Genomic DNA, 17,375 nt, shown 5'->3' on the forward strand with positions numbered 1-17,375 from the left:
ATTGCCCAAGTGATAATTTGTTTACGAGAGCAAAGCCATTGATACCATAAAAACTGATTTGGTTCCAAATATAAAGTTGCAATACGTACCTTTTGTGTATTTTGCACATTATTGAGATCGAAAAATTGCTCCATCAGTGATATCCATGTTGCGGGATTCTTGCCATCAAACTTCCTCATATCGATTTTTGGAATATGGTGGGTATTCGATCCAACATTAGAGTCTATGAAATCATGATTAACATTTCTTTTGTTCGTATCATGAGTTTCCTTTACTAACCTTTCACCATTAGTAAGTATTTCTTGTAGAAAATTTGTCAAATCTATCTTCAAATCTACCATGCCTGTCTTCAAATCTGTCTTCAAATCTATCTTCAAATCGTCCATCTTAGCTTCCATGTCATTCATCTTAGCTTCTACATCTTTCTTTAAACCATCCATCTTAGATTCTGTTACTTTTTGTGCAAGTGACATTTGTTGCACTTGGTCTCGTAATTTTGATATATCATGTTGCATTTCTTCCTCTTCTTCATAAGTCATGCTAGAGCTTTCAAGTTGCTTACCAAGTGTTTGCATTTTCTTTCCTTGGGGCATCAGTTACCGATAATAATGCTCTACTATGCCCTTTGAATTCCTTCAAAATAATTTTTCAAACCAAGCTTAAGCAAAAATTTAAAAAAATCTACACACCTTTTTTCACTTTGTAGGAGCTCAATATTTCCTCTGATGTATCTCTGTAATTTCAGATCATCCAGTTCTGAAATTGCAACCTGCAATAGCCCTCTGTGTCCTCTTTCCAATGCCACTAGTCTAATCCAAATTGGATTCTCCAAGGAAGCATTATGCCAAATCTCCCACAGTGACCTGATTATAGACTAGTTTAGTAGAGCGAAATTGTACGACGTGCCACGCATCCTTGTTTTGACCTTTGGCTCTGAAAAATGTACACAACAAACTACAGTCTGTCCTCTTTCTGTACCTTCTTACAAAATTTCAATCTAATGCTCAGAGAGAAAGTTATGATGATTTTCCCTAGGTCACCTGTTTGGAATGTAATTCAGGAGTCTACAAAAAGACCAACTTCCTCAAATCATATCTCTGCAAATATAGCGCGAAAAGCTCTGAAATTTAGACCCGAGGTTCAGTGCGATTTCATTTAAAATGGTTTTTTTTTTCGCTTCTGAAATGTCGCAGAAAAAATGTTATAGTGAAAATGCCACGATGACCTATTTGGAGCAGCGAAACCCTAGAATCCAAAGCTCTGATACCAAATGTTATGAAACCAGCTCACAAAAAGATAGAATAGATAGATCAACACCCTATAATTCAGCCTCTTCGAGGGGGCAACCTCCTTTACATTACACAAATGAATGATTCTTTGATGATTCAAATGACAAAACCTCCTTTCTATATAGGAGTCTAAGGAGTCACAATATAACCCAGCCGACCTAACAATAATAATATAAAGGCACAAAAATAACAATAGAGGGATTCTATGGGGCACAATAATAACAATATGGGGACAATAGGGGCACAACAATATTAATAACGGATACAACTACAATAGTAATGGGGTAATCACTAGTATTATAGGGACCTAACATTGTGAGCTGCAACCAAGCCTCTGCAGTAACAGTCTCCTTCTGCGACATGATACCTCACCGAGCTCTCCTCACTCAGTCTTTTGGCATCCTTTAGGTTCTCTCCTCTGGAACCATATGAGCACTCCATGCTCTAGGTTTGTTACAATCTTCTCACCTTCGGCTACCGCTATCTGCAACAGTAAGACCATAAACTCTCCAGCTTTAAACAACTGTACCTCCTCTCCTTTTGCTTGCACTCCTTCTTCCTTCTCATAGGAAAACTTTCCCTACTCTGATACCAAATGATGGGAAGAGGAATTTTGGGGGCTAATCAAAATCCCTTTCCCAAAAAAAATCGATCCTGAGGCCTATGGGTTATGGCCACAAGCCTTATCGAAAGCATTTCTTAGCCCTTAAGCCTTTAAAATCATGAACCATTCAACTATCGAAGCCCACAAGTCTATTGGGATTTCCTTTAAAAAAGCCTTGGTCTTAAAATTATCGGAACGCATTAAAACAACAGGAATTACACGGCCGAACCGTATGAACCAGACCTCAAATTCCTTAAACTTGCATTCATAACTATCAGTGGTTCTGATCATCGTTGAACTCTCCTCTGTGTCGATCTTTGCCTTCTCCGAAACTCCGATTACCCAATCGTCAATCGGTTTATCAACAATATCTTAATATTGGCCATCGGCGTATCGCCATTCCACAGACCACCGTTCCTTGACCTTTCCGATATGCGATCACCGATCGCGTCTCCGCCATTGATCCTCTTTCGATCCAATGGTTCTTGTTTCATTGGTGGTCACTCATCAGCTAACGGTTGATGGATTTCTATGTTAAAACACAGTTCTCTGCCATATACAAATTCACACGTGACATGCATATATATAACAATAATTTGATATCATAGGGTCACCATCAATCCTACAGGAATCGATGGTTGACCAAACTTGCACACGGAAACATTCAAACTATCCACACAACAAACACATAAATGCATAGTTTCAACACAAACACACATATATTATATTAACACAGGATGATTACAGCTAAGGCATTGTAGCCTTAGGAAAAACTCTCCTTTCAACTACATTGTATCTATCTCATGATCTCTCTTAAACATGTAGGTTCATCAACACACACACACACACATATATATAAGAAGTGTTGGATCGGATCACAAAAGGATTCGATAAATCCTCCAACAAAAGCCCTAAAGCTCTCATACGCATACATGCATATGAGCACATGGAAGATTACATTAATAAGTCTCCTCAAGACTTTATCCATTCCATCTTTAAATCTGTTTTAAAATAGATTTTTCCCTGTTTTTCTCCCCTGGTCCACGTCTTCCTCTTCGCTCTGCTTTGGATTCCTCCCTTTGACTAAGGGTGCTGGATGCTCCAGCATCAACGTGGTGGCTAGATTATCCTTCCAGGTGGGCATCAACCTTGCCCCCCTCCCCCATTGGGCCTTTCTCCTTGAGTTGTGCTATGAAGTTAACCAGGGCTTGTGCAACTGCCTCTTGGCTTTTGGTGGTAAGGTTTGCTTCGATGTCATCCACTTTTTTCTAGAGGTTGTCCAGAGCTCATCTTTACCATACACTAGCTCGAGTAAAAGTTTTGGTTTACTTTAAATTTGTATGGTTGTAATAGGTGTGATGGAGTCTTTTAATGTCGGTCACTTGCAAGCACTACTGAAAAATTTGGGACCACAAGAAAAAAACGCTTAATAGCGAATGGTATCACTAGGATCAACCTTTTGTCCTAAATCTCATGGGATAGGTCTCTTGCAAGAGGAATTTTGGGACCACCAAACCTTTTTTTTATTCCTTTTTTCACTCTGATAGGAGTTTTACTCACATTCGATCAATATTGCAGCGATCGAAATCCCAAAATCTTGATACTGTAAAATGTGTAGGAATTTTGTTGTCCCATTGGTCTGTACTACAATGACGGAAACCCCAACATCTAAAAGTTGCAAAAATTGCACGACAGAAACCCCAACTATTGGATACGACAAGGCGTGATTAGTATTGTGGCGACATAAACCCAAATGATAGGATACAACAAGATCTAATATGTATTGCTACAACAGAGACCCCAATTTTTGGATACTACAAGATCTGACGACCAATTAGGAAAAGAGAGGGAAATAGAGAAACAAAAAACTTTCAGGTGCTAGAGATTCTGATATATGTCAAGGGTCCAAAATAGTACTCAACCTAATATTTTAGGGTGTTAACTAAGGAGGATCAACCGTGACCTTAGCCGTACTACCGAACTACCCTAGGTACATCTGAGTAATCTCCCCGAGTGTTGTTCTTGGTGTAGTGGAGCAACAAGACGACTGAAAAATTATCTAGGATTTAGTTTCAGGGTAACCTTGGGGGCTTCCGATATACTATAGGTACGTGGAAGTGCAATCCATGTATAGGTGTTATTTGATGTGCTACTACTCGAAAGGGTACCAACAAGGGTTACAAGGGAGTCCAATAGACGTGACCACCTCTTTTCGTTCCTCTGTGTATGACTCCCTAACTATGGGTTGATGCACATAATGATAGATATCTGTAGTTTAAAGACATCGGAACATGTCTATAGCCTAAATTTGTTTTTTCTAAAAAAAATTGTGCGGTTGGCCCGAGAAAGTGCTCTGATACCACTTGTAACATGCTTGTCCGGTAGAAAATATCAAAAGAGCTAATATGCTAGTGATACCATAGAAAAATAACATAATGAGATGAGAACAACATAAATATTTTATTAATATCTGCAGAATTACTATTCACTTGCCTCTTCGAGTGGGGAACGTCCAATAGAGTAGAGCTAAATTACAGAAGACAAGAGACGACAAGACTTTCCTTACAATCTTCAACAATATATAGTTTCTTGAGACCTAAAACCCTAACTACTCATGGTCCCTTACATATTGCGGGTTAACCACTTTATTTATTAACTATAACCTGTTATTACTAATTGTGGTATTGTTTTTATAATGTAGGTCAACCACTTACAATACTTACAAGCTTTATTTATTAAACTAACTAATCATGACTCTTACAATGCCTCTTGGGTTTATTACATTAACAAAGGGGTTAGGATTGAACCCTAACATACTAGCACAAGGGTTTTATTGTTATGCTTTAAGGTTTTCAATCAATTCTAGGTATTGAGCTACGTCCCCTTCTATAAGTCTAGGTTATTTATTGTTCTGAGGAATTGGGTTTTTGCAATCTCAATTAGGATTTCCTTCCATTTGTTTTCATTTCGATACATTGGGTCACCGCTTATGTTGGTTAATTTCTCTTAGCATTTTTTACAGGATAGGTGGAGTCTATGGAATTTAAGCATTGTGCATCATGAGTGTGGTTTTAAAAATGTCACCATCATTTTGAAGTTTCTAAGTCTACCAGTTAGAAACCCTCCATGCACTTTACTGATTTATTCCTACCTACTTGTTCTATTACTTAACAAGTTATTTACAATGTAAATACTGAAAATAAACACTAATGCATGCTCAACATATTACAGATCATCAACTGAAGGAAATAGAAACAAGCACACAAAATGAAACCGTTATTTTTGGATCAATGTCCCCGGAAAAATCCATCGCGAGAAAACCGATGCAGTTATCTGAGGGTTTTCTTATTAAGAAATTTCAGAGTACAATCTAGGTGCCAAATCTGGCTTACCTAATAGAGAATTTCCTTGGCAGTAGTACCTCTCAGTTTAAGACAAATGTCCCGACTGAAATCCCAGATAAACCTTCCGGTAGCTCCTTAGCTCCAATCTGCCCCAGAAACCCCAGCGTCTGCCTTTTTGGACTGCGTCAGCTTCTCTCTACCCAGCGCTAGCCCTGCATCACCCTGAATGGTCTTGTGTTAGCCTCAAGGGGCCCTGCGTTAGCCTTCTGGCCCTCAGCGTCAGCAACACTCGCCATTCTGAAGCACTACGTAGCTCCTAGCTGCCTCTGCGTGGCCCTGCGTGAGCCCTAGCTGCTAGTGTGTCACTTTCTCTGGCTCCTGCGTTGATCTTTCGACACTATCTCTGCCTCCCTGTCTCTCTGTACTCAATGTCCCTTAGCTGCAACTCTGATCACTAATTCTATCTCTCTTAGCAAACCCCGCTCTAGAGAATAGAATGACTCATTATCTAGTGTGCTCTCCAAGTGACCCTCAAGCCTCCTCTTATACTTTTCTCGTTGACATATCAATGGCTGAGATTAAGTCCCTAATCCATGGCTAAGATTAGATCTGGCTTGATGCATGTCTTTCGGACCATTCTAACACAGTTTTATATTAATCCACATTAATATTTTAATTTCCCTAAGTTTAGACTTAGGGACTCCATTAAAAATATTAATTATTTTAATATCTCCTGAACTGTTTAGAATCTTCCCAAACCCTTTCTGGGTATTGGAGATATCATGTGCCCTAGCCTCTTCACCAAATTCTGTGGCTAGAGCACATTTGATGCTACAACAAATCAACATTGGGTTTATTCCATTAACAAAAGGGTTAGGATTGGACCCTAACATACTAGCGCGAGGGTTTTATTGTTATGCTTTAAGGTGTTCAATCAATTTTGGGTATTGAGCTACGTCCCCTTCTATAAGTCTAGGTTATTTATTGTTCCGAGGGATTGGGTTTTTGCAATCTCAATTAGGATTTCCTTCCATTTGTTTTCATTTCGATATACTGGGTCACCGCTTATGTTGGTTAATTTCTCTGAGCGTTGTTTACTAGATAGGTGGAGTCTGTGGACTTTAAGCATTGTGCATCATGAGTGTGGTTTTAAAAACGTCACCATGGTTATGCCCTTATTATATTGTAAAGTCTCCATTTCTTTTAATATTAAACTTTGTTTGGGGTGCTGGGGGGATGACTTGTTAGTATGTTGCCTTGTCAATCCTGATTTAGTGTGTAATCTCTATGCTATTTTAGTTGGCCCCGAACCTATCTTGGGTGGTTGGAATTACCCTCTAGCTTTAGCTACCACACCTCCTCATCAAAAGGCAAACAAATCAAAGAGGGGGAGATGCCATGCTGGTCCTCAACATTGGAGACTCTTCGCTTGGGAATTTGTTGCATCATATTTTGACTCCGTCCCTCCAGAAATATGAAAGGAAATTCATCAACTAGAATCGTAGGACTTTATAGAACATCATTACTTTTCTAATTTGGAAATGGGAGGCAAGGGTTTACAGTGGCTCCCAAACTTAGGAAGGTTCAGGAAGAGGAGATTGTATTTTCTACATTCCCTCCCAGTTCACTAGCAATTGGATACTCTTCTTTGCATGATTTTAAGAGACAAACAAATGGACAATTATAAACTCTTTGTCGGGTTGGAGGATATTAAATGACTTCTAAGAAATATCCGTTATTTCCTTGATGATATTGATGCTTGTCTGAGTAGGGTGGAAGGTTATGTGGTGTTGGACTCGGCTTTAGGGGACCTATCAGACCCTCCTAGAGGCACTATTGATCCTCCTATTGATAATCCTCAAAATTTTACAGTTATCTCTTTAGATAAACCATAATGAATGCTTTTGAAATTTTTTATCTTCTCTCCAGGAGTATTTAAAGTATCATTTGTTCTTCATGTTTATGGTCAAGAAATATAGTGATGGTATTGTGGGATAATACTTGGTTGGTCTTCAATGCCTATCTAGCCATAATTGCTCTTGCTCGTGGATTTTTCTCGTTGGTCCTCATTGCCTCTCTTCTCACAATGGTTTTGATTCATGATTATTGCGTGACACTCGCTGGTTACATGCAATGACTTGGACACACTTCTTTATCCCTTCTTTTTGTTGGTTTCAAGTAAAGTCTAGTGGGTTGATTCACAGTGCTCTCGTCTACAAGTTTCTTGTTTGGGTTTTGGAATTACTAACTTATGGTGTTGGTCTTTTTGGTTCTCACTTATACACCTGACTTATGTTTTGTTCGACGCTTAAGTTATTACGATCTAGTTTGCGGAAGAGCCAATGTCCTATGCCATGCATGTTGATGATCATTAGGGGCTTGATGCCACTATCTCTTACGAGGTTTGTATACTAGTTATCAATGTACAATATTTTATATTAATGGGAAGAAGTATTTTGTTCCAAAAGTTTATTCATAAGTTGGAATTGGGAGTTGTTATCATGAATAATAATTTAATTAAAAATAAAAAATAAAATCACTATTCAAATGATTAATTATTTTTTTTTGTAAACTGTGGTGGTACTTCTTTCTATTATCATAAGCCAAAATATTACAGTATCATGGTGGCCTCACCCCGCCCTTATGGGAAACCGGGTATCTCAGCCACCTTAAGTCTTTCATTGCCAGCCAAAAATAATAAGTCCAGATTCTGTTTGTCCAAGCTAAATAAACTAAACAGTCTTTACACTTACTCTTACTACTTAAATGCATATAACATATTTCCCTATCTATAACAGTGAGGATCTTAGATTTAACTACTCTTTGAAAACTCATCAAAATTAATGCATATCTATTTTCATGGAACTCCAGCTGCTGGTTGTTGATCAGCTTCTCGGTTGACTCCTAGGTGTCCTTCCTTGATCATCGCCTGAATTTCCTCCATCTTTTTGTTTTGCATCTCCAAAGTAATCTGCATTATTCTCAATTCTTTCCTTAAATTTGGAACTCCCTGCGCCAATTCCGCCATTTCTGTTGCTGCTTGTTCCAGAGCTTTTGCCAGCAGTCTCTTCATTACCCAATATACATGTATAGACTGCTTAAACAGAGTCATCCTACCCCTAGTATCGCCCGGGTCCGGAAGAAGGAACTCCCAGTCTTCCATCTCAGAATCTGATTGAGCTTGGATGGCCTCTTCTTCCATGTGTTGTATTATCCTCCTGATTTTTGGGTTGGTGTTCTTGTTGTAGGCTCTTTCTGCATGTTGGATTTTCCTATCTAGAGATCTTTTTGACTTTCTACAATATCTCCTTGTTCTCCCTCTGCCCCTTCCTTGCGGGCTCTGCCCTCTTTTTCTTTCTCCTCTATTTCTGTACTGTCCCCTGCCACCCCTATTTCCCCTGCCTGGCGTGCTACTTTCACCTCTGCCTCGCTTGCGTCCACGGACATGTTGTTCTTCACTTTCTGAATTCTCCAGCTACTCTTCAATCATCCTTTTCCTGCTCTTCCTGCCTACCTCGCGTCTCAGGTTGTCCATTTCCCTGTCTGTCTCATACCTTTCCTCCTCCTCTTCAGTATCATCTTGAATCTCATAAATTTCCTCCGCCTTTTCCTCCTTCGCCACACTCTTACCTTTACTCTCCCGGGTTCTGCGCTCCATTGCCTCCGTGTCTTCTTCGAACCTTGTATTCCTTCTGGTTTCCATACTGATCCTCCTCTTACAGTTATTTACTTTGTTTGGTGCAGTGCTCTCGTCGTTACCGCGGTCCGTCACCTTCTTACTACACGGATCTTTTCGCACTACAACATATCTCTTCTGCCTTCTCCCGTCTTGTCCCTGCTCTTTAATAGGTCTCCTTGCCTCGTTCCACCTATCCTTCAGTTGAAATTTACCGTGCCACCTGTTATTTTGCTTGCCGCCATCTTCTTCCTCTGTTTCCCGATTATCATTTCCACCTTTGGTTTCTGACATGCCGTCCTTTGCTCCTTTCCTCGCCATCTTTTCTCTGCTATTGCGGTGTGATGTTTGCTTATTTCGATTACTTGTACGTGCCTGATTTAATGTCTTCTGCTCATTGCCTAGATTTCTTCTTTGCCACTCCCAACACTCATTTATTAACCTATTTCGACCGTCCATCATATCCATCAATTGTTTAGGGTAATTATGTCTGTTATGAGGATTTCACATGGTCTTGATTTATGGTCATTGCCAGTTCCTCCCATTTCTTATTATTGATAACTAACGGCCATTTGCTGTCAACCCTGCTATCCTTGTTCGTACTTCCCCAGTTGGCGAGAAAATCCGCCGCTTGATTTCCTTTGCGTCTGACATGGCTAAAAATTTTGTAGTCTATCCTTCTCATCAGTTTTGCCAAATCCTGCACTATCCCGGCCGTTCGCCAACTTACTGCTACTTGTTCCCATTTTTTTCCATTATTGAGTTTTCTCAACATTTCGATAACCAGCTGGGAGTCCCCTTCAATTTCTAAATTTCTGTAGCTATTTCTTATGGCGATTCTTAGGCCCTAGTGAACTGCCCATAGCTCCGCTTCATTATCTGTCATCTCGCCTCCCCATTCCGCGAAAATCCATCTAGTGGTTTTCTCACTGTCCCGGAAAATTCCCCCAAATCCTGCATTTCCAGGATTCCCTTTCGAAGCCCCGTCAAAGTTCAGTTTGATGAACCGCTCTCTTGGGTAGCAAAATTGATCTGAACTCTGGATGATCTTATTATTTCTTTTTCCCCTTCTGTTATATACCATTTCATATTTCAGGTTTAGTTTTGCTAGAATTTGTTCTTCATACCGATCTGCTTTCCACTCCTCCTCCTCCCATTCTTCAGCTAGGATTGTTTCCCTTACGGAACTTAAGACTCTTTTCCATACTACTTCAGTATTTTTATTTTTATCTTGGAAAGTTCTTCAGTTTCTTTCTTTCCACACCAACCAGATCACAAAGCCAACCGTGAGTCTCCATGCCCTCTGTACTACCTTGCATTGGAATTTCTCTTTATGCCACTCGAATATGGTTTGTTTTATGTCTCTGGGGTTTCTCTGAGATTTACCATACAGTTCCTCATTTCTTCCCATAAGTTCTTTACATAAACATAGTGTTCAGCAAGTGCTCTTGATTTTCTACCTCTATATTACACATACTGCATCTTGATGGGCCGCTAAAACCTTTCTTTTGAATTTTATCCCAGGTCAAAATCCTTTCTTTTGCCACTAACCAGGCGAATAGAGTTATTTTTGGCCACCACTTATTGTCCCATATTGTCTTCCATTCCATATTTTCCTCTGTTCTTTCCTGCTGATCCATCAAGTAATAAGCCTCTTTGACTGTGAATTCTCCTTTCGTTGAATTGCCCCATCTGAGAATATCTTTTCCGATTCTGACCTTTATTTTCCTTGATTCGATTTCTCTCAGATATGCTTTTTGTTGTTCTTGGTCTATGTCTGTATCCCATTCTTCTGGCTTTTTCCACTGGCGCCATATTTCATCTGTTTCCTCTGTTTTCCAGTAGTCTTTCACATGCTGCCAATTCTTTCTTAATGTTGTTTGTTGTATGTTCTGAAAGGAGTGTAAATTACTCAGTTTTTCTCGCTGTTGCCATTTCTCATCCCAGAATCTGGCTTCATTTCCTCCACGAATCTCCCAGAAAGCATGGTTATTTATTAGGTTTCTGTTCTGTCTTGCTAGATCCCAGATGGTAGATCCTCTCGGAGTTTCTTCCAAGCGAAGGATTTCCTCCGTCTTCCTTGGCATATTATACTTATATCTCCATATTTCCTTCCAAAGGTCGTTGCCTCCCCTCATCCATCTCCACCATAATTTTGCTCCAAGCACCTTGTTTAATTTCTCAGGGTCTCTCAATCCCAGTCCCCCTTCCTCCTTTCTTTTTGATAGGTTTTTCCAGGACACTAAAGCCCATTTCCTTTGTTGATTCGGGCCTCCCCAGAGGAATTTTCCAAAAATTTCTCTGATCTTTGAGTAGGCTTTTTGGGGTGCCGCCATAATTGATAGTGGATAGATGGGTATTGCTTGTAGTACTGATTTCAGTAGCACTATCCTTCCAGCTATATTTAACGATCGGAATGCCCAATTAGCCATCTTGTTTTGAATTTTTTCTATAATTCCTCGCCAATTCTTCCACCTTTTGGGATTAATGTCAATCATGTTTCCCAGGTATTTTGTTGGGAGTTCCCCCTGCTTGAATCCCAAAGTCCTGGTTAGGTGTCTTTTGATAGGATCTATTGTATTGAAGATAAACGTACATGATTTCTCCTTGTTGATTTCCATTCCTGAAGCTTCTGCAAATAGATCTAGGATTTTTTTCAGGTTCCTCACTTCTTTTATAGATGCTTCCCCAAATAGCATAATGTCGTCTACAAACTGCTGATGGGTTATAGGCAAATTATTTCCCCATAATCACAGCCCTTTGATTCTGCTTTCTCCTAATTCCTTCTTTATGTACCTGCCCAGACCCTCTGCTGCCAATATAAATAAAAACGGGGATATGGGATCCCCTTGCCTTATTCCTCTGTTTGCATTAAAGGTTGCTGAAGGGGTACCATTTACTAGTATAGAATAATTTGGAGTTTCTATAAGGTTGAATATCCAGTTTATCCATCTGTTGCTGAAACCAAAACTTTCCAATACCTTTTCCAAATATTTCCAGTTTAATCGATCATAAGCCTTTGAAAGATCAAGTTTGATCAACATTCCCTGCTGTTTTTTTGTCTTCAAGGAGTGTATAACTTCTTGCGTGACAACTAATCCATCCAGGATCTGCCTACCCTCTACAAATCTTGTTTGTTCAGGGGAGATTAAACTGGCCAGTAGGGGCTTTAGCCTTTTAGCAATCAGGGTTGAGATTATTTTGTAAATGACGTTACATAGTGCAATAGGTCGAAAGCCTTGAGCCTCTTCTGATTTAGTACTTTTCGGAATCAAGGTAAAGAAAGTAGAATTAAGAGCTGGCCATACCTTTTGATTTATTCTGGATTCTTCTACGAGCTCTAACACCTCTTTTCCCAGGAAGTACCATCCTGCTTGATAGAATTCTATTGTATATCCATTTGGCCCTGGTGCTGTACCTTTCTTCATGCTCATCACAATTTCCTCTACCTCTTCCAAGGTTGCTGCTCTCATCAAGGCTTTATTCTAATCCTCTGTTATGATTTTAGGAATTACCTTACAAATCTTTTCTATGGTTTCTGATCTGTCAGTGTGGGGTTCCGTCAAAATTCCTTTATGATACTGTACCACAACCTTCTCAATTTCTTCTTGTTCCACAATCCTTTCCCCATCCTCATTTTTGATAGAATGAATTTTGTTCCTCTGCCTGTGTTGTATCATGGCTTGATGGAAAAACTTGGTGTTTCTTTCTCCTTCCCTTAACCATCTAATTCTGGCTTTCTGTCTCCATAACACTTCTTCCTGCTTTCTTCTCTCCTCCAATTTACCGAGTATAACCCCTTCCTTTTTGCTGCTTTCCTCTAATATACCTTCAGTAATAATTTTCTGTTGTAATTCTTCCATATCTCTTTCTAATTTCTGTTTCTCTTCCATTATGTTTCCAAATTCTTCTTTGTTCCACTGCTTTATCTTGCCCTTTAATTCTTTTAGTTTTGATTGGAAGGTATGCATCTTTCCTTTTCCTTGAGCCGTGCTTTGAGACCACCATTCCTCGACTTTTTCCATAAACTTCGGTTCTCTTAGCCAAAAGGCCTCAAATCTGAAAGGTCTTTTTCCTGAGCTTTTTATAATGTCTATTTCCAGTCTGACCGGCCAGTGATCTGAACCTAAAGTTGGCATAATTTTCGTTTCTATAAAGGCATCTTGGTTCATGATTGATTCTGAGACTAGGAAGCGGTCTAATCTGGAAGCTATCTGATTCTTCCCACCTCTTCGGTTATTCCAAGTATATACCCCATTAATAGTTAATATATCTACCAGTCTTTGTTCATTTATCATTTCATTAAACATTTCCATATACTGGTCAGGTTTCCTTATTCCTCCTTTTTTTTCCTCCATCGTCCTGATCATGTTAAAATCTCCCCCTACTATCCATGGTAGATCTGGGCATATCCTTCTGGCTGCTTGCACGTTTCTAAGAAACCTTTCTCTTTCCCCCAGTACATGAGGTCCATAGACTCCTGTAATAAGAACTCTTTCCTTTGTCCCTAGAATCCTACCTAATCCGGTGAGAATTCTGGGCATAATTATATAGTTTTCAAAAACTACTTCGTCAGGGTTCCATAATATTGCAATGCCTCCCGCTGATCCAATTGCATCTTGTCCCATGAATTCATATTGTATTTTGTTATTTTTTATAATTTTTTCCATACTCTGCATATTGATCTTAGTTTCTTGTATTATTATAATCCCTGGTTTATCTCTCCTTAGCTTCTCCCTTAGGTATCTCTGCTTTCCCTTACTGTTGAGACCCCTGATATTCCAGCTGATAACTATCATTTTAAACTTTGGGTGGTTGGTAAAATACCTCTGACAGAGGTATCACTTTGCCTGAATTCACTAAAATTTCACCAACAGTTTGGATAGTTTCGTTCAACGTTTTCCTGCCTCTCTTTCTACTGCCTTTACCAGTGCTATCCACTCCCATCAAGCTATTTTCCTGAGCCCCTGCTATGCCTGTTTGCTTATCCACAGTTTTTCCTTTTTTTTCCTTATATTTTTGAAATGCTTCTTTGTATATTTGCTTCTGTGTTTCTGGTATGAATCTTTCATCAAGGTTTTTCCGTTCTTGAATCAGCTTTTTCATGATTCTTTCTTCCTCTACTTTATTTTCTTTCAGCATTTCCATCTCCATTTGGATTTGTTCAGATACTACCTCTACTCTGTCTCCTGCTTCTTCTCCAGATTCTACTGTTGTTTCAGGGTCTTTGTCTTTTGTTTCTCTGACTATTTCCATTGGTTCGTCTGTTAAACCATTTTCTTCTACCAATTTTTCTTCATTTTCTTCGTTCTCCTGCTGAAGGATTTGGAATTTATTTTGACTCTCTATAGTTATTGATTTCGTTTGTATTTGAGTTTTTGTTCCTTCCTTAGCAGTTTTCTTTTTTCTACTAACCTGTTGGAAGCCCTTTTCCGTCTCCTCTGTTTTTTCTGTCTTCCTTTGTTCTTCTTCCTTTTGACTGTGGGTTTCCTCTTCCTTACTCAGTGGGCATTGCTTGTACAGGTGTCCATATTCATGGCACCTTCTACACCTGAACGGAATGTGTTCATAATCTATTGGTTGTTGCCATACTTCGTCATGATATTCCAGTTCTATATATTCAGGTAGTGGCTCAGCTATGTTCATATAGACGCACAGTCTAGCGTATGATGTATATTTTCCTCTTTTCGTTGATTCCGCGACCTTGACAAAGTTTCCAATTGTATTACCTATGCCTTCCATGATTTCAGGGTCCCAAAATTCCACCGGTAAACCAAACAATCTGACCCAAATTGGGGCAGCTAACATTTTTTCATTTTCCGGGTTATATCTTTCCTCCCAATATTTCATGAACAAACCCGCGTTGTTCATAAAATACGGTCCTTCTTCAAATATCCTCTCTTTATCTTCCAGATTTGCAAAAATTACTGTGAAAAAGCCTTTAGCCCCTAATTTTAGTTCAATATGCCCTTTTGGTCTCCATCTTTGGTGTATCCATCTAAATAAATCCTTTTCTGATGGCCAATACCCTATAAACTTGCAAATCAGAGCATGATCTTTCATATAGCTGTTATATTCCTCAAGTTTGTTATTGGGTATTACATACCTGGGTTTTTTCTGAGCCCTTGGTAAGCATCTTCCGCCTGTCTTCAGCTGCCATAGGTTTCCCATTACCGGTGCTTCTCTATTACTTTCTCTGGAGCTGCTCTGCAATCTGCTTCCACTAGCTTCTCCTGCTGCAACATTTTTATAGGAGGGGATCTCTCCCCTCCCCTGCCGGCTTTCCATAGTTGCCTTCAGCTCAGCCTGCCTCTAATCTCTTCTCCTTTTATCAAAATCGTTCTCCTTTCCTTGCTTCTACTCTTTGCAGGAGATCCCTGCTCTTCTCCGCCGCTGTTACCCTTGCCCTCTTCGATTCCGTCGACTGTTCCTTCAAACCCTAACTTCTCGCAGGACCCGATCGTCCGCCATCAAGACGCTCCCTATTCAAATGATTAATTATTATAATTATAAATATTATCATTTTATTATCAAATTATAATTTTTTAAAAATAAATAAATAACATTTAAATTTTTTATTTATTAAATGTATAAAGATATTAATTTGTAATTATTTTATTATAGTGGTGAGTGTGTATATATTGGAATAAGATGCCATGAGTTCTATTTTAATTAGGAATAGTGATTAGCATAATAGTAGGGATTTAATCTCTATGCAATATTTTAGAATATTTTTAGTGATAATCACATCTAAAAAGTTGAGATTAGATATTGGTCAATGGTATTTAACAAATTCTATTTACAAAGTGGAGATGAATCTCCATGACTAAGATTTTTGTTAAAGTATATATGTTTAACTTATATATTAATTTTTTTATAGTTAATAATAATAAACTAAAGCAAAGTTATAATTTACTTAATTTTCATGTGTTGTTTTTCCTTAAATCTTGACAATTTGAGATGTATAATAAACTAAGTGTTTTGATGTTTGTCATGGATTGATACCTATCAATATTTACCAATTATTTAATTTATATGATTGGACAGCTATTATTTTGGAAAACTATATCTTCACGTGTAGAATTTTAATAAATTTATACTTAAAATGAATTTACACTAGCTTATTCATATATTTTTAATTTTATTTTTAATCAATTTATGGTTAAAATGAATTTACACTAGCTTATTCATCTATTTTTAATTTTAGTTGTCTTTAGTGCCACTTTTTGGAACTTTTCCCGTGGGTCTGGCAAGAAATTATTGAAATCACAAGTTTCGTAGTAATCCCTGCACAATCTAAGTGCCCTAAGGGTTTTTGAGGGTGGTGAATCCATATATACAGTCTAAAAACTAGTTTAAATAACACAAATAAATATTTCACCTTAATTTTTTCCGCCGACAGAATATTGAAGAAGGAAGGGTAGAATCATTTTTTGATGCAGGAGCATTGAGTCGAAACTATCATTGTATTTTAGTAGACATAGGGGGTCTTATGTGTTCAAGGAAGTTGGATTCCTATGTATGTAATTATTAATGTTTTGATTGGTTAAAATAGGAATTAATTAGATAAGTGTGAGGATATTTGTAAATGGTCTCAAATGTAGGAGAACATGAATGATTAATGATGATGAGAGAGTTAGAAGTCAATTGTAACTCTTATTGATCTCATGATTCGAGGAACTAGAGAGGACTCTTAGGAATAAGTAGGAGTTAAAAGTGGATTTAGAAGAATTTCAGGAGTTAGTTAAGAAAATTAAGGATCTGAACTAGAATTAGTTCAACGAAACCTTTTTGTATAAAGGTAAGCCTAAAAGGCGAGAACAAGTTAGTTAGTCAGTAGTTAGTCAGTAGTTAGAAGAGTAGTTAGAGGAGTCAGTCAGTCAGACTGTAAGCCTATAGGAAAGAGAGGAACGAAGGCCACTGATATAGAAGATCAGGCCAAGGAAAGGGTTCCTGTGTAAATACATGTTTATTAATACAAACAACTCAATTCTGAGTCTTGTGTGTGTATGAAGTAATCTATGTGTGAATTAGAGATTATGTATCGTATATATATGCAAGTCGAGATCGGGCAGAATCAGAGGTGGATTATAGAGAAGTGTAATAGAACAACTTCCAACTGTGGTTGGGTAGAAGTTGTTGAGGCAGTTCCACATTTGTGATTGTGGGTAGAGTTGGCTTAGAGACAACAATTCTAGCAAAAGAAGTGTTGGGTAGAATTGTTAGACAGCAAGAGGTTCGAGGAGAGAACCATAGAGCTCGTGTTATGGATCTGTATATGTAGGAATTTACAGGGTAAGTTCCTCAGAAAGAATACCAAAAGGACACCGCTCACAACCAGATCACAGATCAATACACCAGTATTTTTGACGTGGTTAAAACCCTCAAAGAGGGAAACAGTCCATGGCCTGTCCCAACGTGGGTACTACAGGCAATTTATTAATCAAATAATGAAAAATTAC

General features: G+C 38.5%; 1 protein-coding gene across 1 annotated transcript; it reads right to left on the bottom strand.

Moving 5' to 3' along the window:
• Positions 1 to 12,398: 12,398 nt before the first annotated feature.
• On the bottom strand, positions 12,399 to 13,541 carry LOC149200053 (uncharacterized). The gene has a single exon (XM_089400825.1). It carries the CDS (start codon positions 13,539 to 13,541, stop codon positions 12,399 to 12,401), a length of 1,143 nt encoding a protein of 380 aa, XP_089256951.1.
• Between the last annotated feature and the right edge of the window lie 3,834 nt (positions 13,542 to 17,375).

Source organism: Pinus tabuliformis, chromosome 2_1 (assembly GCF_031772625.1).
Source record: "Pinus tabuliformis cultivar Carrire ecotype Pingquan chromosome 2_1, CPIR1, whole genome shotgun sequence".
In the NCBI taxonomy this organism is placed as follows: Eukaryota; Viridiplantae; Streptophyta; class Pinopsida; order Pinales; family Pinaceae; genus Pinus; species Pinus tabuliformis.

Bases quoted from the DNA above. Each gene is read 5' to 3' on its own strand.
- LOC149200053 (XM_089400825.1), bottom strand. From the start codon at position 13,541: ATGGGACAAGATGCAATTGGATCAGCGGGAGGCATTGCAATATTATGG.